The sequence below is a fragment of the Pieris brassicae genome, chromosome 3 (assembly GCF_905147105.1).
Source record: "Pieris brassicae chromosome 3, ilPieBrab1.1, whole genome shotgun sequence".
In the NCBI taxonomy this organism is placed as follows: domain Eukaryota; kingdom Metazoa; phylum Arthropoda; class Insecta; order Lepidoptera; family Pieridae; genus Pieris; species Pieris brassicae.
Window position 1 is genome coordinate 518,631 of NC_059667.1, and position 17,354 is coordinate 535,984.

The 17,354-nt window shown below is 33.3% G+C and overlaps 1 protein-coding gene across 1 annotated transcript in view; it reads right to left on the minus strand.

Moving 5' to 3' along the window:
- Positions 1-17,354, minus strand: part of LOC123707554 (transcription factor Sox-21-like) — a 38,160-nt gene that overhangs the window by 12,571 nt on the left and 8,235 nt on the right. The window contains exons 2-3 of the mRNA XM_045657683.1: positions 15,400-15,623; positions 5,616-5,810 (exon numbers count right to left, since the gene is read on the minus strand). Of these exons, the coding sequence (XP_045513639.1) occupies positions 5,616-5,810; positions 15,400-15,623 (419 nt within the window). The remainder of the gene's footprint in view (positions 1-5,615; positions 5,811-15,399; positions 15,624-17,354) is intronic.

A 17,354-nucleotide genomic window follows, 5' to 3' on the forward strand; every position in this document is an offset into this window, starting at 1 on the left:
GATTTAAATTCACCAATATGTAATTTAAAAATTACCTATTTGATTTATAAATACATATTTAGACGAAGAGAGGACAACATGTCTCTATATTATATATACTAACATATATATAGGAGACATTTATTCCGTTACCTGCGAATCTAATAAAGATCATAATTTAAACGAAAATAAATAAATGTTTGGTAATAATCGTAATCGCGAAATGCACAAATTTTGTGTTGACTAAGCCTAAGTGGGCAAAGTAAACAGTGTTGGCCTAGTGGCTTCAGCGTGCGAATCTCATCCTTGAGGTCGTAGGTTCGATCCCCGGCTATGGCTTGTTGATTATTATACATTTGCTTTCGTTATTTTTTTAAAGCTATGGTTACCGTAATAAAATAAATAATTAAAGAAACAAATGCAATCTGATATCACGGTTAAAAGCTAGGTAACACCATTGATTATTATAAGAATACTAAATAGTAAAAATATATTTAAGATTGTTATGTTTCATAAAACCATGTTTAATTGAACAATGAAACTAAAGGAATTCATCAAATATTTGGAGACGGTCTTACACAATGAAACATATTTCAAGCGTTTTTGTTGTGTAAGCAACGTTTATTAATGATATAATTAGCATATTAATGAGAATATATGTCGCAAATATATAATATTAATGTATGTTATTAAAATTTCAATAAAGTGTTTCTAATATATTTGTTTTGGTTTAAGAGCATATTATTTGCTAAGTTTTTTATCAATAAAATCGGTTTTTAACCCCCTTAAAACGCCAGCTTTCGTGCTAAGTAGTGGTAAGTGAAAAAATAGAATACAAGAACAGAGTGTCTTGCTTTTAATAGAGACTCTAAGCATGTTAAAAATGCTCTTTAGTAAATTAGACTTAAATTACTTATTAGTATTAAATAAGGCTAGATCGTATTGTTCTATGACGTTTTATAATTTGACAATGTATAAAAAAACATAGTATAGTGCCTACAATAGTCTCCATCCATGGTTCAATGTTTTTTTTGTATGTAATAGGAGGCAAATTGGCAGGAGGCTCACCTGATGTTAAATGTTACCGCCGCCCATGGACGCTGACATTGCCAGGAGGATGTGCTGCGTTGCCGACCTTTCAAGAATTCTTGAAAGACCTTAAGGGGTTCGGAAATACTTCAGTGGGCAGCTGGTTCCACATAGCGGCGGTGCGCGGCAAAAACTGCCTTTAAAAAAAGTTCAGCGGAACGACGGACGTCGAGGTGTTATGGATGGTATTTTGTTTTCTGCCATGACGTCCGATAATGAAACTCAGCTGCAAGTATTAGACCGAACAACTCTCTGGAATATTACTTACCAAAATCGGTGTGATTATCTGTGTAATGAATTTTGTTAGACCGTGGATGAAGGCTAATTTCCTAAGGGTTAATTGACGGTACTAACAATATATTGTTTCAAGTAAAGTAGAAGTTTAAATGTATTACTATACGAATAGTTAAAATCTTTTTAACTGAGAGTAGAAAAACCGCAGCGCCATTTTGTTTACAATTGCCGTTACGCAAATTAGTGGCGAAAACATATTAATTTCGGTCAAATCACCCCAAGAGGCCAAGTGTGTTTCCACCCTAGTGACACGTGGCATCGTGTGTCAATACTCTTAACTGAGCTTTTAACTGATTTACATAAAGAAGATATTGATTATTTTCAACTTTGATGAAGATCAAAGAATTGTATTTAGAAATTATTTAGTTCTACTTAGCAATGGTTAATTGGAACGTTCTCAGACCCAGCTGTGGAATACGAGTTGATACTTATTGCGCAATCAACATTTGTTCCTATACTGAAAAATTACGTCAGATAACACCAAAAGATGTTAATTGATAGTATTTTTTATGGAACTGAATGGCAGAAGCTGTCATAAGTATCACCAGTGTGTTCTTTTAAGAGTTTTTTCGTCTTAAAGTGCCATCTCTATTCGAAGGTTGCCGATCATCATGGCTTTATTTTTGATGTAGTGCTTTTGTACAATGACTTGGTGCTTTGACCAAATCATTGTGTCATTCTTAAACTAAGACGTGCGTCTCCGGCCAGGTCTTCTTACCCGCCACTGCATATTTTTTTTAATATTACGAAAGACGTGTACGAAGTACTCAAGTCTTCCAGTCAATTTCCTTGTAACCGTCATAAGCACTTCTTTGTTCTGTCCAGCACGGCTGTATCTCGTATGTGGTCTGCGGACCAAGATATTTTGAGCATACGTCGATAAACCCAGGTCTCCAATGCTTCCAGAAGCAGAATATTTAAGAAGAATTAAACTTTTATTTCAAAGCGAATACGAGACGTTATATTAATTTAACTGTTTAGTTAATGTTTAAGAAACAATATACCAATTGGATTGATTAAATTTTTTAGTATTTACTAATTAAAATATTTTGTATTGACGACTATATTGTACTGATGACATCTACCCGCAATTTACATAAACCCATTACGTAATCTCAATAAACCACCCCAGGCTTGCAATTAACTTGAAAGCTACTTTAGTGTGTCGCGACCCTTAGCTAAGGGCGTCGACACACGTGTCGGCAACGCCCACCGCAGAACCGCACTTTGACTAATCACTATTATAAATCTCATTTATTTGAGAAAATACACAAAAGTTTGGACACAGATTTTTGAATGTTCTGCTTTTGAATTGCCTTTGTTGGTTAATAATAATAATTATTAAAAAATATAAATGACAGGCTAACAAATGCAATGGTAGGACCAATATTGTATAGTACAATTTTTTTATACAGTACTGGACAGACGTTTGGCCACAATTCCACATGATGTTAGGTGAGATGTGGCCTATTGGCGTGCACGCCTGTCCAGGAGATGCATGTTTAACGGCCGCTTCATCCAAAAGTCCTGACGATTTTAATTGATGTTTCTTTACATACTAAATTTGATTTACGCATCTATTGTCAGTGGTGATTTTACAAATCCGCTGTGAAGTTTTTGCCGCCCTTGCCTCTACAATTGTCATATCCAAGATTATTTCTATAATCCAACAATTTCGTTGGAATTGAACGTAAAAAGTTGGATTTGATTTTTGATACACAAGCCATTCAGTTGATAAAGAGGGAAATTCATTTTTCTGCAATTTCGCTCAAACTCGTGAGACTGTAAAGGTCTATAACTAGTTGGTGGACAGCGAACTATCTGTTTTACACTAGAGAGGAAAGTCATCGGCAAAATGTATTGCAGACTTCTATGTGTAAAATATCAAAAAACTATGAAAGCAAAAAAAAATGATTCCCAAATTTGCCGCCCCAAAAATCTGCCGCCCTAGGCTCCTGCTGGTAAATGGCCACTGTCTATTGTTTAAGAGACACACAAGTAAGTTTTAAAATACAGTTCACAACTTGTTCGGTGATCTTTATAATATATTAGTAATAAATCAAACGCCTAAAATTGCCATATTTTTCTTGAATTAAAAGTGTTATAAAGACCATTAACATAATAACAGAGTCCGAAATGAAAAATTCAATAACATACCCTTTACATCCTTCAATAGCCACAATCGCATGTAATAACCCCTAAGTTTGACGCACCCCTAAACCCCATTGTCACCTTTGACAGTGAAAACTGTCAACTGTCAAAAGCAGCCAAGACGGTTTAAACTATGCGTTCCATTTTCAAACGCTTTTCATATTTGGGATCTTTTGTGTGCACTATTTTCATTGTGTGTGTGAACTATCGATTACTGTACAATTCCATTACGATTTTATGTTTTCCATTTTCAAATGCGTCTATTGTCCATAGACTATATGACTGATCAAAGTCGCTTTGTCTATGTATATGGAGCACTGTTTGTGCTTTTTACAAATAAAGATATGACGACGAATCATTCTAAAAATCATTTAAGTACACTTTTTACGAATAACGCTTCATTCACTCAACTATATATGAACTATTTGTTGGACTATGCTTAACCATGTCCAGCAGCCTTCGTTTATTGCGGCAAAAGGATTAGCTAATAAACCTTGGTTCTGATTGACTAATTTTGATTATTTAAGATATAATATTTCAATATAAGACATTATATTTTCAGCATAGTTACACTATAATACACAACTTATTCATTTCACATAATGGAAGCTGACCGAAAACAATGTGTATTGAAAAACGTAGTCATAAACAGACAGAAGGCTTATCTGATATTAAGTTTAAATCAAACCGCTGCCCATGTATACTCAAGCGCGCTGCCGGCCTTTTAAGAATTGCTATGCTCTTTTCTTGAAGGACTTTAAGTCTAATTTCGTCGGAAATACTTCAGTGGGCAGCATAGTGGTGGTGCGGGGCAGAAATTGCCTTAAGAATTTCTAGTTGTAAAACTAACGGAATGTTTTTTTTAATAATTTAACACACTTTTGCCTATTCTAAGACACATGGACGTAAACATAAATCACGAAAATACGTCAGTCTCAATGTCATTACCTACTACTAATCGGCTAGTGTGAAAAAAAATATAAAAATTACTTTCATAGTTCAACAGTTTTCCTTAAGTTATTTTATAAGATTGTAGCAAAAAAATTAAGGTTTGCAAGTAGCTGACGCAATTAAAACATTTGTGTTAAACGGTGCTCAGTCGAAATATGCCATCCCACTAGTAGTGGACAAAAAAGGATGACATTTATTGAATAAGACGGTCTGCGAGTCTCGAATTGTAGCCGAATGACACTGGTCGCAGGTTATAGAACATTTTAATATAAGTGCGTATCAGAACAAATCATTAAAGGAATTTTATAAAGTGTATGTATGTATAACGAAGACAATATTTGTCAACTTAAATAATAATAGTTAAGTTTTACAAGTAATTCTTTAGTTGATTTTTTAAGGAAAACGTCAATACTGTCAAGACCAAATATAACTACTTCCCATTTCATTGCGTTTTACTTTTATATATATTCGTTCTAGAAAGGGCTTATAAACGCTATGAAAATTAAATAACTTATTCGGCAACAATGTACGTACCGCAATAAAACCTACATTGTTGTCTCGATACTCTATTATCTTTAGTCATTCACTAATATTAGCTGTGGGTTTACAACGCGTAATGACAGTCGATCGGGCGATTACCGCCAAATTACCATTCTAAACAAAGATGGCCACTGTTACTGTCAAAGTATATTTATGCTATCAGTAAAATCCACAAGTTTTTTAGTGTCATCAACGCTTAGTTTTGGAGTTTAATAATGTTATAGTTGTTTTAGGCCTTAAATTGTATTTTTTTTATATATTTATATTATACTTCACATGAAAGCATTCGGGCCAATGCAAGGACTATGCAAATGTAATTTTTATACCAGCCTTGATTTGTTTATGCTATGGCAGAATATGCTTAAGAGGAGAATGAAGAATATCCTAAGCACCACCACCTAAATCACCAGCTTCATGAAAACCACCCACATACACACGTACAAACATACGCACACTTTCACACCATTACAAAACACAGCCAAATGACGTATTACACACTTTTAGTTATATATACAGATACATATAGGTATATGATATGTATTCCATTTTTGGCTATATTTTTGGTAAAATAAATAAAATATTTTCTAATAACAAAAAATATTACAACTTACCAGCTCTTAGCGCATCCATAGGCACACTTGGATATGGTATCGAGTATGGGTAGCCCTCCTTTCTTAAGGTCTTGGGTTTTCTTCGTGGTCTGTACTTGTAGTCCGGGTGTTCTTTCATGTGAATCGCTCTAAGCCTCTTTGCCTCATCTATAAACGGTCTTTTCTCGTCCTCTGTGAGTAACTTCCATTCCGCACCTAGAATATAAAAACTTTAATTATTTCGTTTAATTTTTATTATAACTCATAATTTGAAAAGTTCTGATGAGGTATCTCACTCTGAATTAACGTCAAAAGTACAAATAATGTAATACATTTGCAATTCTATACGTTTAAAAGGTTTTTTTTTAATTTATTTGTTTTTAAGTAATTAGCTACACTTAAATAAAACAGATTGTGAAACAAAACATACGAAACATTAATAGACAAAAAAAGAAAACTGAAATTAAACCTTAAACAAACGACAATAAATACTTAATGTTTTAAAGAAAAAACTAAATTGTCACTCTTTGGTAAGGTGGAAAATGGCTATGTTAAAGATAATAATGTTTAAAGTAAACCTAAAAACCATAATATCGTTTAAGTTTCTTTATGATAACATAAAAAGCAAAGGTATATGTTACATGGAGTCAACATAGTATTCTTTATATCATACAGCAACAAGTATTAAACTAATCCATCGAGTCAAACAAAAGGCAGTATAAATTCTCATTTCAAACTATAACAACGACAAAATGAGAAAAGTAATTTGCGCTAACCATTCTCCATTGCAGCAACAATGCCTTTGAATCGATACAATAATCGAACGACCTGTCTCCCAACTCGATTCAAGAGAACCAACCCTTTGTGTCCCCCCATTTATAGGAGGCTGTATTGATACCGTGGAGGGGACCGGCCATTGAAACAGACAAGACAATTCTGATTCAGGCGGGTATAAAGCGAAAACAATGTCGCCGACATAGAAAGGAACAATCCCGTCGAAGGACCATCCGCTCTCTTGTTCCGTCCCACGCGACCGCACGCAAGTGTAAGCGAGACGGCGACAACAATGGCGGAAAGCGACGCCTAATGACGAATTTGCGCTTTTCATTCCGCTACAGAAGTTTTTCCCGGTTCCTCATTATTGCTGATACTTGGGAGGGTATTTCGTCTTTTGTCGACGCGTCTCGATAAGAATCGTATTTTGCTACTGTTATGTCAAAATGGAGTCCGTATACCTTGCTTATTTCCTGTACAATCGAAAGTATACATGTATTTTATTAAATTTTACGATTTTCAATTTAAATTATTTAACTTTTACATTCGCAAGGAATTCAAGTGATTCTGTGGCGAAATCGGTTTAACGATTCACTAACTATTAAGGACCCCGGTCGAGCCTTACAGATAGGAAAGCCTTCAGGAAATGAACGCTAGGCTCCATGCGGAATTTGGAAATTTCCAATAGGCCTGCAACACTACTGAAAATCATGTTATTATAAAAACTCTCCTGTGTTGGAAATGAATGAACGTGAAAAAACATTGCTTAACTGGTATAATGTTTTTTTATAGATACGTTTTGTGAATATGTACGAGAACGTTTTAAAGTTTTTAAATGCTTTGATAGCAATTATTTGAAATAAAAGTCTTATACAATGTTGAGAAATGTCTATTTATCTCGTAAAAAGCATTTTCTAACTAATATTCTTTCATGACAATACTCGGTTTGCGACTAAGAAATTTTTCCCCGTCTTTTGTGTCTCACAACAAAGACTCTTACAATTGTAATGTAAATACAGAATCTTAATGACATTGGATGCTATTAATGCATGCATTTGCATAATAAATACGTTTTCTCGAATAAATTACTCATTGTTTTTAGTGGTGTTAAGTTGCTAATTTGTACGACGTTTACGAAATACAACAATTGTCAGTTTATCAGTAACATCTATTGCAGGTCGTGGTAAAATATATATAGCCGACATTGTTGGAATATCTTGAATGTAGTTTTTCACTAAAAAAATCTTTCAATACTTTTTCATCACCGTCCGCCGTTCCACAAATGAGCGTTTCAGCAAATCCATCCATCTGAAGTACATCCAAATCAATTCGACTAAGGGCCCTTCTAGAAAAGAGCTTACCAATTTTTAAAAGGCCGGCAAGACACTCGCGAACCTAACCGTGTGTAACCAACGAGTTTTTTTAATATAAAAAATTCCGTCATATAGAATGAAATAATTAATTTATCTCAAAAATACCAACAAATAGAACCATTGATACGATTTTAATTAACAATCGCGCACGTGTCTTCAGTGTTGCCAACACGACATACAGTAATTATTTCCTGCAGCTAGTGAGAACAATGGCAACATTGAATAATGATCGCACGCGGCTCCTACTATGAAACACTTAGGTACTTGAAGGGAACAAAGTGAAACGTATAAGCTAACCGATATCTGTACTACTGTACCTAATCCGCTGTTTTGCTAGTATTTTTTAAAAGTGCATAATTAGTGCTATAATCAGAACAGTCATTTTATTTTTTTTACTTTTGAATTTTTGTACCATAATTGTCATGTATTTGAGAAACTATGTAGACGTATGGGGTAGTAAACAAATAATTTATTAAGCCTCAAATATTTTCTCAACAATTTACAGAAATATATATTTACAGGTTAATAATTGTACATAAGTGGATAAACATAAATAAAATTAAACAATTAGCGAGCAACGCTGAATTGGTGTTGCAATACCAATTTATCAATGGTGTTGACAGGGTTAACTTCAAAAATCATCCCAACATGTTCCAATTAACAAAATTGTTAATACACAATGCTCTACACAGCTTTGTGGAACAATCGTTGAACAAAAACGATAGACAAAGCTCACAAGAGTCGTATGTAACGCGCGAGCGACAAAGAGTTTCCTCTCTGCCTTGTATTAAAACGTGCATTGTACTCGAAATCGGACGAAAATGCTCTTCATTACTCTGAAAGCCTGCGCGACAATGGGGGGAGGGGGGCGCTCTCACAAAGCCGAAGGAGCCCACCCTTTCGTCCGGAAAATTGAAATGCCAAGATGTTATTTGGGTCACGATTTTATTAAATTTTAATAGTATCTTTTAGCTTCTCGATGTTTTGGTATTACGGTTCTATTAACGCGTTCTGAGGTCACTAATTTTGGACGAAAGTTACATTAACCATAGATAAATATTATAAGTGTTTTGTTAAGGTCTCAAACCTAAGTCTAAATTCTCATTAATTAACACAAGATTTGTACTTCTTTAGGCATTCCCAGTCCAAAAACAATATAAGAAAGCATAGACTTAGTATTTTACATTAAATAAAAACAAAACAAATATCACTTTAAAGATGCATTCGAGTTTAAGGCAAGTGTTAAAGCAATCGGGGAAGACATTCACGTCTATCACATTAATCTAAATTGTAAAAATGGTATAGAATTGTGTACACTCAATCCTCGTGGCCACTGAGCGTCAGTTATGTAACACAATTATAATTAATAACGTATATATATGACAATTTTATTCTTCAACATGTTATTATGTTGTCGCATAAGCTCTGAACAATAAACAACTTAAACAAGTACAATTTATGGATAGAATGTTCTGAAGAGATATTGTTTTAGCTTTATAATAATTTATATGAGAACATGAAGTTCTAGGAGCTTTAAGTATAAAGCTAATGTAAAACGAGTTTCCTTATTTTTATAAGTATGGGAAATGTAGAATGTTTAAACGTCTTTTAGTTTTTAAAATTAATATTTCATGTCATTGGGTATGGAAAATACAATTTTTATTTGTATATACAGTATTTACAATATTCATAACCTACATAGTTATTACAATAATAATGAAGAATGGATAAATAGAAAACTAAAAAAAAATATATATTTTGTTATTGCGATACTTAATCGTTCAGCTAGCCAGCTTTTTGGTCCCGGCACTAACTTACTCCACTTAAATTAATGAACGAGATATAATTAAAAAAAAGAAACAAATTTAAAAAAGGTTAATTTGATTCAAGTTCTTATTTCCACTGTATATAAAGATTTTATAATATATTTGGACATAACAAATATAGTTAGAAACCACGATAAATCGGGCAACTGATCGGCCAACAAAACGCATAGCACGAACACACCCGAGCGTAAAATATGAAAAAACTTTGTAACAGAAAGGCACAAAAGGCTGTAGTAATTAAACAACGAATGGGCCCTTCGACAACAGACGACAAGGTATAACAACAACTACAATAGAACAACAAAACAACAGTATTTTTGTGTGCCCCTGACAGAACTGGCTGGCTGCGATAAGCGGTGTACATACCTTTACAGTATATATTCGTTTTTGATACCTACACATTACCCACTCTGACATTCTTAATGGTTTCGTGACTGAAGATGAACATGGTTTGAATACTGAAAGTGGCTGCGGTTGTTCTAATAAGAACCTTATCTATGAAGATTTTAATTAGTAAGCTGGTGTATAACCTGCGCTTGATCTACATGTAATGTTGTCAGTCTTGCACCAGGTCCCCCGATAATCCAATCCTGTTAGTAATTTACTTCCCATGGGGCTATAAGATGAAGTTGACTCTCCGGACCAAAATCGTATATTAGGACGACAAAACCCCGTCGTTCGTTATTCTTTCAACATTCAACCGATGTATATAACAAAAACACATCGAAATGTCGACATATAATTCCACACATTCATGCGTTTATTTGTCTCCTATGCATGTATTAAAAGTAATTACTTCATTGTACAAATAAGTAATTAAATAATAATTAATTACAGCGAGGTAATTCTGCCGGCTTAAAAGATATACCTACTGCCACAGGGAATGATATTTTTAAATTTGTTTAAATTTTCTATTCGTCAATTTTTTTATTATTATAACTACTATCTATGTAGGTTAAAAATACTGTATATTAGTGTTGGAAATAAATTTTACTGACGGTTACATTTTTAAGATAACTTTTCCTATTAGATCGTCATTGTGTAGATTATTGTAAGCCATATAAAAAGCCTTCACCACAAAAACGAGATTCCGTTTCAGTAAATAAAAGCTCATTTAAAAATGGCTCACAAAGCCTTCTTTAACTGAACCGAGTCATGGCTACTTATTATGAATAAAAAACGTATCAGTTGCCCCTTGGATTACCCAATAGGAGGTTTAATTACCGAACAAAAAATGATACAAAAAGGTACATAAGGCGAGCGAGGAAAATCGGTTTAAATTAGAATCTAGCATATGTCAGGAAGGAGGGAATCGAAAATGGTTAATTAATTTTGTGTGAGGGTGTTATACAGAGTGTATATGATTGGAATATATATATAATTCGTTACAATACAATTATTAGTTCGTTGATTAATGTGTTTTTACGTTTTACTTTTGAAAACCTTTATTGGTGACGTTGTAAAATCAGCTAATTATACATTATTATATTGCTGTCACTAACTTCAGACTGATTTCGTGGCGGCAGTAACAAACTTAGTATAGATTCCCAAAAGCAATAAAAATACTAAAAGTGGTCGTTTTTTTTCATATATTCTCGGAGAGAGTTCACAGCAATGCTCTGCGTAAGTTCGTACTTTTTTAATCGACTCAATCGCAGTTACTAAGACTCATAAGTCTAAGTGAATGCGAGTTATATATATATTTAATATTCTTATATCCTTAAATAATATAAATTTAGATACAAAAACTACCGAGCTTTTGTACGATTTTCATTAATACATACTGTGTTCCTCGAGGAAAATTTAGTTATGTACCATTTTAGTTTAATGTAAACATTATGTGGGCTGAAAAGTTCATAGATGTCGCTACTAGTATTAAATTAATAGTTTTTAGGTAGCTCTAACCTTCAAAATATATATCTAATCACGTATATAAATCTAACAACTGTCTTACTATTATGTTGTGAGATATAGTATTCTGAGTAAAGGAACTTTTGTTAGATAGATAAAAATGAATGTGTGTGTGTTAATAAGGCATTGCTTTTTGGCGTAAAATACTATTGATTGGCAAGGTTTGGTTTGATAAACATTATTCGGACTCGGCAAACATAACAACTGCTGTTCTAGAGGTAGTAAACAATCTACTGAAAATTCACGCAATGGTAGTAAAAATGTGGTAGTTATTAAATCATAGTTTAGAAGTAACTATAATACCTACTATTGTATGGTTTTAATTAGAGCATAAAGCGATACTAAAATGCTGAAGTTTTAAGACGTAGCAGGTTTGATAAGAGAAAGCAATCAAACCGTGTACAATGCCCGCCCCGTCTTAATTAATATTAAGCGGACTAGCGCCGCCCTCGACACTTGGAGGGTGCCTCAAAATAAACATTAACATACAGTAGTTTCACTGACGATTATATTTGGGATATGTTACCATAGATGTATTTAATTGTTGTATTTAAAATTATTTTTGGTTATATAATACTGACTTTAAAATTAGTCTTCGCAAAATATTTTTTTATTAATTTATTTATAATGTGTTTTGTTTATTATTTTTATTATAAATGGTACAGGTACGTATAACATTGGTTCAGAATCCACCTTATTCCAGATTTGGAGAATAGAAATTTCGCGCTCATAAAGAGGTAGTCTATTGAAGCGTATTTTAAGGCTAATGACAAATGAAAATTGTATGACCGCTATAATCATTATATCGGTCTCGATATCGATAATGATATGGATAATCAAATGAAATTCTATAAAGAAAAATGTAATTAATTAAAACGACTGTTACTAAAGATTGTATTATTGTTAATTTAGGTAACGTAAATGGTATTTATACATTAATTTAACTTTATTATTTACCCTTTATTACATATACTGGTAATAATAAAACAATTATCATTAAGCATTGGGAGGCCTTATCGCTTCAAGCAATCTCAAATCAAATAAAATAAAGAAAAATGTGTAAGAATATATTTAATAATAAAATAAAACAATTATAACCCTTATTAATAAACACAACGAAACACCAAACTAGAAAGTTAAAGCAAATATAATTAAATTAATTTTTATTTAATTGTTTAATTTTGTAGTTATTTATTTTTTACTTCATTTAGATCGCGGTGGTAACTATTTTTAAACGAGATATTGTCTACGTTAGTGCATAGTTTTTAAATTATAGTTACTATTAACTAAGATCTCCAAATGTAGAATTTTATTAAAAATACTAATATGGGTGAAAGTAAATCTATTAAAAATTCGATTACCTATCTACGAAAACCAAAGCCTACATAAAACGAGCTTAATTCAAAAGCGAGCCGAGTCACGCATTTGTCGCACAACAGATTGTCAACTGTCGTTTTGTTGTCGATTTATTAATGCATTTAAACAAAAGCAGCCACCTCAATTATCGACAGGTACGTTTGTTTGTTCATTGTTTACGGTACAATGGCTGACAACTGTCACGATGCAATCAATTAGATTTTGCTGCGACTGCTCTAGTGGTATAGAATTTTCAATATAATTCTAAACTGTAGGTACGTACGCTTTAAAGTAGAATTTATTGTATTAATATTTACCTTTTTTTATGATAGTAATATTTACCAACAATTCTAACCGAATAAGTGTTTCACCTATATTTTTCAACAGTAGGAATTAGCTTTTTAAAGCAGTTTGTTATAAAAGAAGAGCCCTTAAGAAGTACATAACATACTAAAAAATATCCTAAATAAAAAGAGTTTTCCCAAAGTAAATAATATAGTGTATCAACCTATACAATTGCACTATGCAACACACAACTAACAAAAGATCTAAAAATAACAAGACAGAACAATTTTAATTTAGAAAAGTTAGACAATGGATCCCTAACAAAGAGCTAAGCTCTAAACTGAAGCATTTATAGAGCCATAGCGCGAAAAATGGGCGGGAAAAATAGAAAATGGCGCTTCCTCCGCGTCACAGACAGAATGGCGCAGGTTTTGTTACTTTTACGAGTTTCGTGTCTCGTTTTTAGAGGGTTTAAGGGATGGGGTTCTAAAATGTATTATCATAAATTCTAGCATATTCTGAAATATTTTTTACTTTCTGTTCTGTTCTGAAACTCTATGCACCAATTGACATGATCTGTGCTATTGTTATGTTAAAGCTAAGTTTGGCGGCATAATGTAATATGCCAGACAAGGCTGCACATCTAGCTACTTGTCAGTTAAATCATGGATTAGGGCCCAGATTCCGTACTTATTTGAAAATTCATATTGTATAGGAGAAGGTGATCAATCCTAATCGTCGTTTTGTCTGAGATTTTTCTTGACGATTTTTTCTTTATAAGAGCCTTTTCTATCTAAAAACGGATTTAGATGTGGTGACCCACGTTAGGTTTAATTGAGAACCACTATGCAGATTATACGCGTAGTCGTTCATCATTTTAAGCGTTATTTTATACATAACATATAGTAATAAACTGAAATAACATGTGTGATATTTACTAAAAAGGTTAGACTGGGTCATCTTTAAAAGATATATAACAATTCCGTTTTATTAAGTATACACCGGTACGCAAAACAGGCAAGGGAGCTTTCATAAGGACGTATTCTATAATAGAAGAAAGGTACAGTAAACCTTCTTATAACACGGTACTCTTATAACGCATTTTCATTTTACGCGATTTCGAGGATTAAGCGAGGATTGCACAAGTTATATTTCGGCACATTTATAATGCAATTCGATTTTAATCCCGAGACGAGAAAAGTTAAATGTGAGTCATATCTAAATAACGCGTTATACGGGGTCATACCAGCGTTATATGCCAGAATACTGCTACAACACGTTTCCTATAAACGCAGAACAACCGTGTCTACCGTGTTATAGGAGCGATGTATAAATCGTTATTTCTTATTTAAAATATTATACAGCAACACACTTAGCTTTAAAATCTCGGCTAGCGTTTGCTTACGTCCGTTGATTAATTCGGTGGCAGGACACCCGCTGCGAAGCCCCGTCGCTTGATTGCGGGACTGTTTTTTTAAAGGACACAACTTTTTGGCAACCTTTTTAAAGCGATTTTTTACCAAAAACACCGCGCTTCAATTTTATGTGATTCATGTTTTGATTAAGAGTCACTGATGCGTTTAAATTGTCAAGGATTTTTGCTGTATTTCGGTCTAATAAGAGTAAATAAATTTTTTATGGACAATTTTGAACAGTTAATGAGTGTGTCGTTTAGTTAAACGCGCTAATCTCAGGAAATCTGGTACGGATTGAAATTGTTTTTGTGTTCGATAAATCACTTGTAATTACCACCACAGCTTATATATACTGTCTTTATAATCGAAGCAGTCTGATATCAGAGTTAGCCTAGTGGCTTTAGTGAGTTTCATCCTAAAGATTGTAGATTCGAGCTCCGGATGTGCACCAATAGACTTTCCGAATACGCACGCGTTAACATTCGCTCGAACGTTGAAGGAACTGGAAGAAGCAGTCTGTCCCTTGACACTAAAAGTCGACAGCCTGTGTCAATTTAGGAAGTTGACCAACTTGCAACCTTTTAGGGTGTAGCACCAGTGATTTATTTTATTTTTTTATAATCGAAATAGCTTAACTTAGCCCCATATGTACAAAAACATGTACATTTAAGGACCTACTTACTAAACAATTCAGCAACAAGTTACTTACAATGACTTTACTCATAAAACATTATTTGCGCTTTACGTAGTTTGATTAAGATTTAGTTAAGATTATTAGGCTTGCGTTTTATATGGTTTAGTGGCTAACCACTGATCTTAAAGAAAGCTTTCAGTCTGATTTACGTTTTAAAGAATATTATCTTACCTAATCGCTTAGAGATCTCCGAGTTGTGCATCTTGGGGTTATCCTGGGCGATTTTCCGCCTTTGAAGCCTCGACCAGACCATGAAGGCGTTCATGGGTCGTTTGATATGCTCCTCCTGACCCTTCTTGCTCATGACAGCCTCCATGCTGCCAATGCTCATGGACATAGGCGCCATGGGAAAGTGGCTCACGCTGTAGCCCCTGTCGCACATTGCACCAGCGGCACTGTAAACAATTATATAATTGGATAAAAGTATCGATATAAAGGTAATTGACAACTCCAAGAAATTATACGGTTTTGAAACAAATACGTTCGTAAAAATAAAGGACTGGGCCACTGGTTTCTGTATCTGTTTCATGATAATTTGTCGATCTAATAGGCAAGTAGGTGATTAGCCTTCTGTGCCTCACACACGCCTTCAACTTTTTGGGTCTAAAGCAAGCCGGTTTCCTCACGGTCTTTTCCTTCACCGTTCGAGCGAGCGGGGCACCCAGGAATCAATCCTTCAACCTCAGGGATGCATGGTGAACCCACTAGGTCAACACAGCTTGTAAATTTAAACTATATATTTTTAAATGCAAGTCTATTTCAATAATATAAATACAATTTTTATTTGGTCATTGTGAATCGTGCGCATTTCGCAGGTCAATGAACCGAGCATTTAAGTTTAAGTTCAAGGCTAAACTTAAAGTGTGGATAGGTTTAGTATAATTTCAATTGGGAATTATATTTGAATGGATATACTCCAAAAACAATGAAGTTACGAGAGAGCTATGCCTCATCGAAACATTTATAAAAATGTGTAGTATGTTTGGATATATTCTTAAATGTTTCAATGATTGAAGTAATTTATTTTTATAAATATTGTTACCAAACATAAATTACTTAATAATAGAACCCGTCAATAACCACGAATTTCTTCATATAGACCAATATCTTTGATTATTAATAGTAAAAATATTGAATAAAAAAGATAATGGAATAGAACGGTCTAAAGAGATAATGACTGATACTACCACATTATTCGATTATTTATATGATTAAAAATAAAAAAAATATTTGAGGAGGCTGTCCTATACCTGACAGACAAACATTTTCCGCCTTAGATATCCCAGTCCGCGTGCTGATTCCAAGAAAGAGTTACAACACTAATTAAATTCTGGACTGGTTAAATATCTAAGGTATCTCGAAAATAACGATGAAAGATGCTCAATGGCGAGTATTATTTGTGTGCAACTGTAATACGCCTGCCGATACATTCCCAGCGGGGTATTAAAGACAATCATGGCCCAAATCAATCACCTAAAGTTATGCCAGAGTTAATAATTGTATCCAAATTTTCTTTCTTCAATATTACTTATCAACAAAAGTGCTACCTCTATAGTGGAAAGTAATGTCGGCTTTGGAGTTTATATACTATATATATATATATATATATATATATATATATACATATAAATCCACATGACTTTATGTGCAATGCAATCAGAAGGCAATCCTGGAATAAAAATAAAATGTATATATGATTCAGAGTGGTCTATTAAACTAGATTAAATAAAGTCAAAAATGCTCGACTACTTAAGGAAACATTGAATAAATGATCTAATTTTAATTTACCTAAATCTAAATAGTCACTGTTAGCTATAGAACGACAACGGCTATAGTACGCAACACATAAATTTGTCGTAGATTTTAATTGCAGGGTTTTGATAAATTTAATTTAAATTTCATGATGCGAAGGACAAATACAATTTTTAGAGTTATACCACAAAGAGCGGTTCGCGGTGGCAACAAGAGAATTGGAACGTAACGTGGCTACCGTCCGTGTCAAAATTATTGAATACCCTCAACAAAACTATAAATATTTATAAAAAAACGAACAGATATTTCTGTGTTTCTTAAAATATTTTTGATTACAAAATTAAAACACTATTATTTATGTCTAAATGAATCAA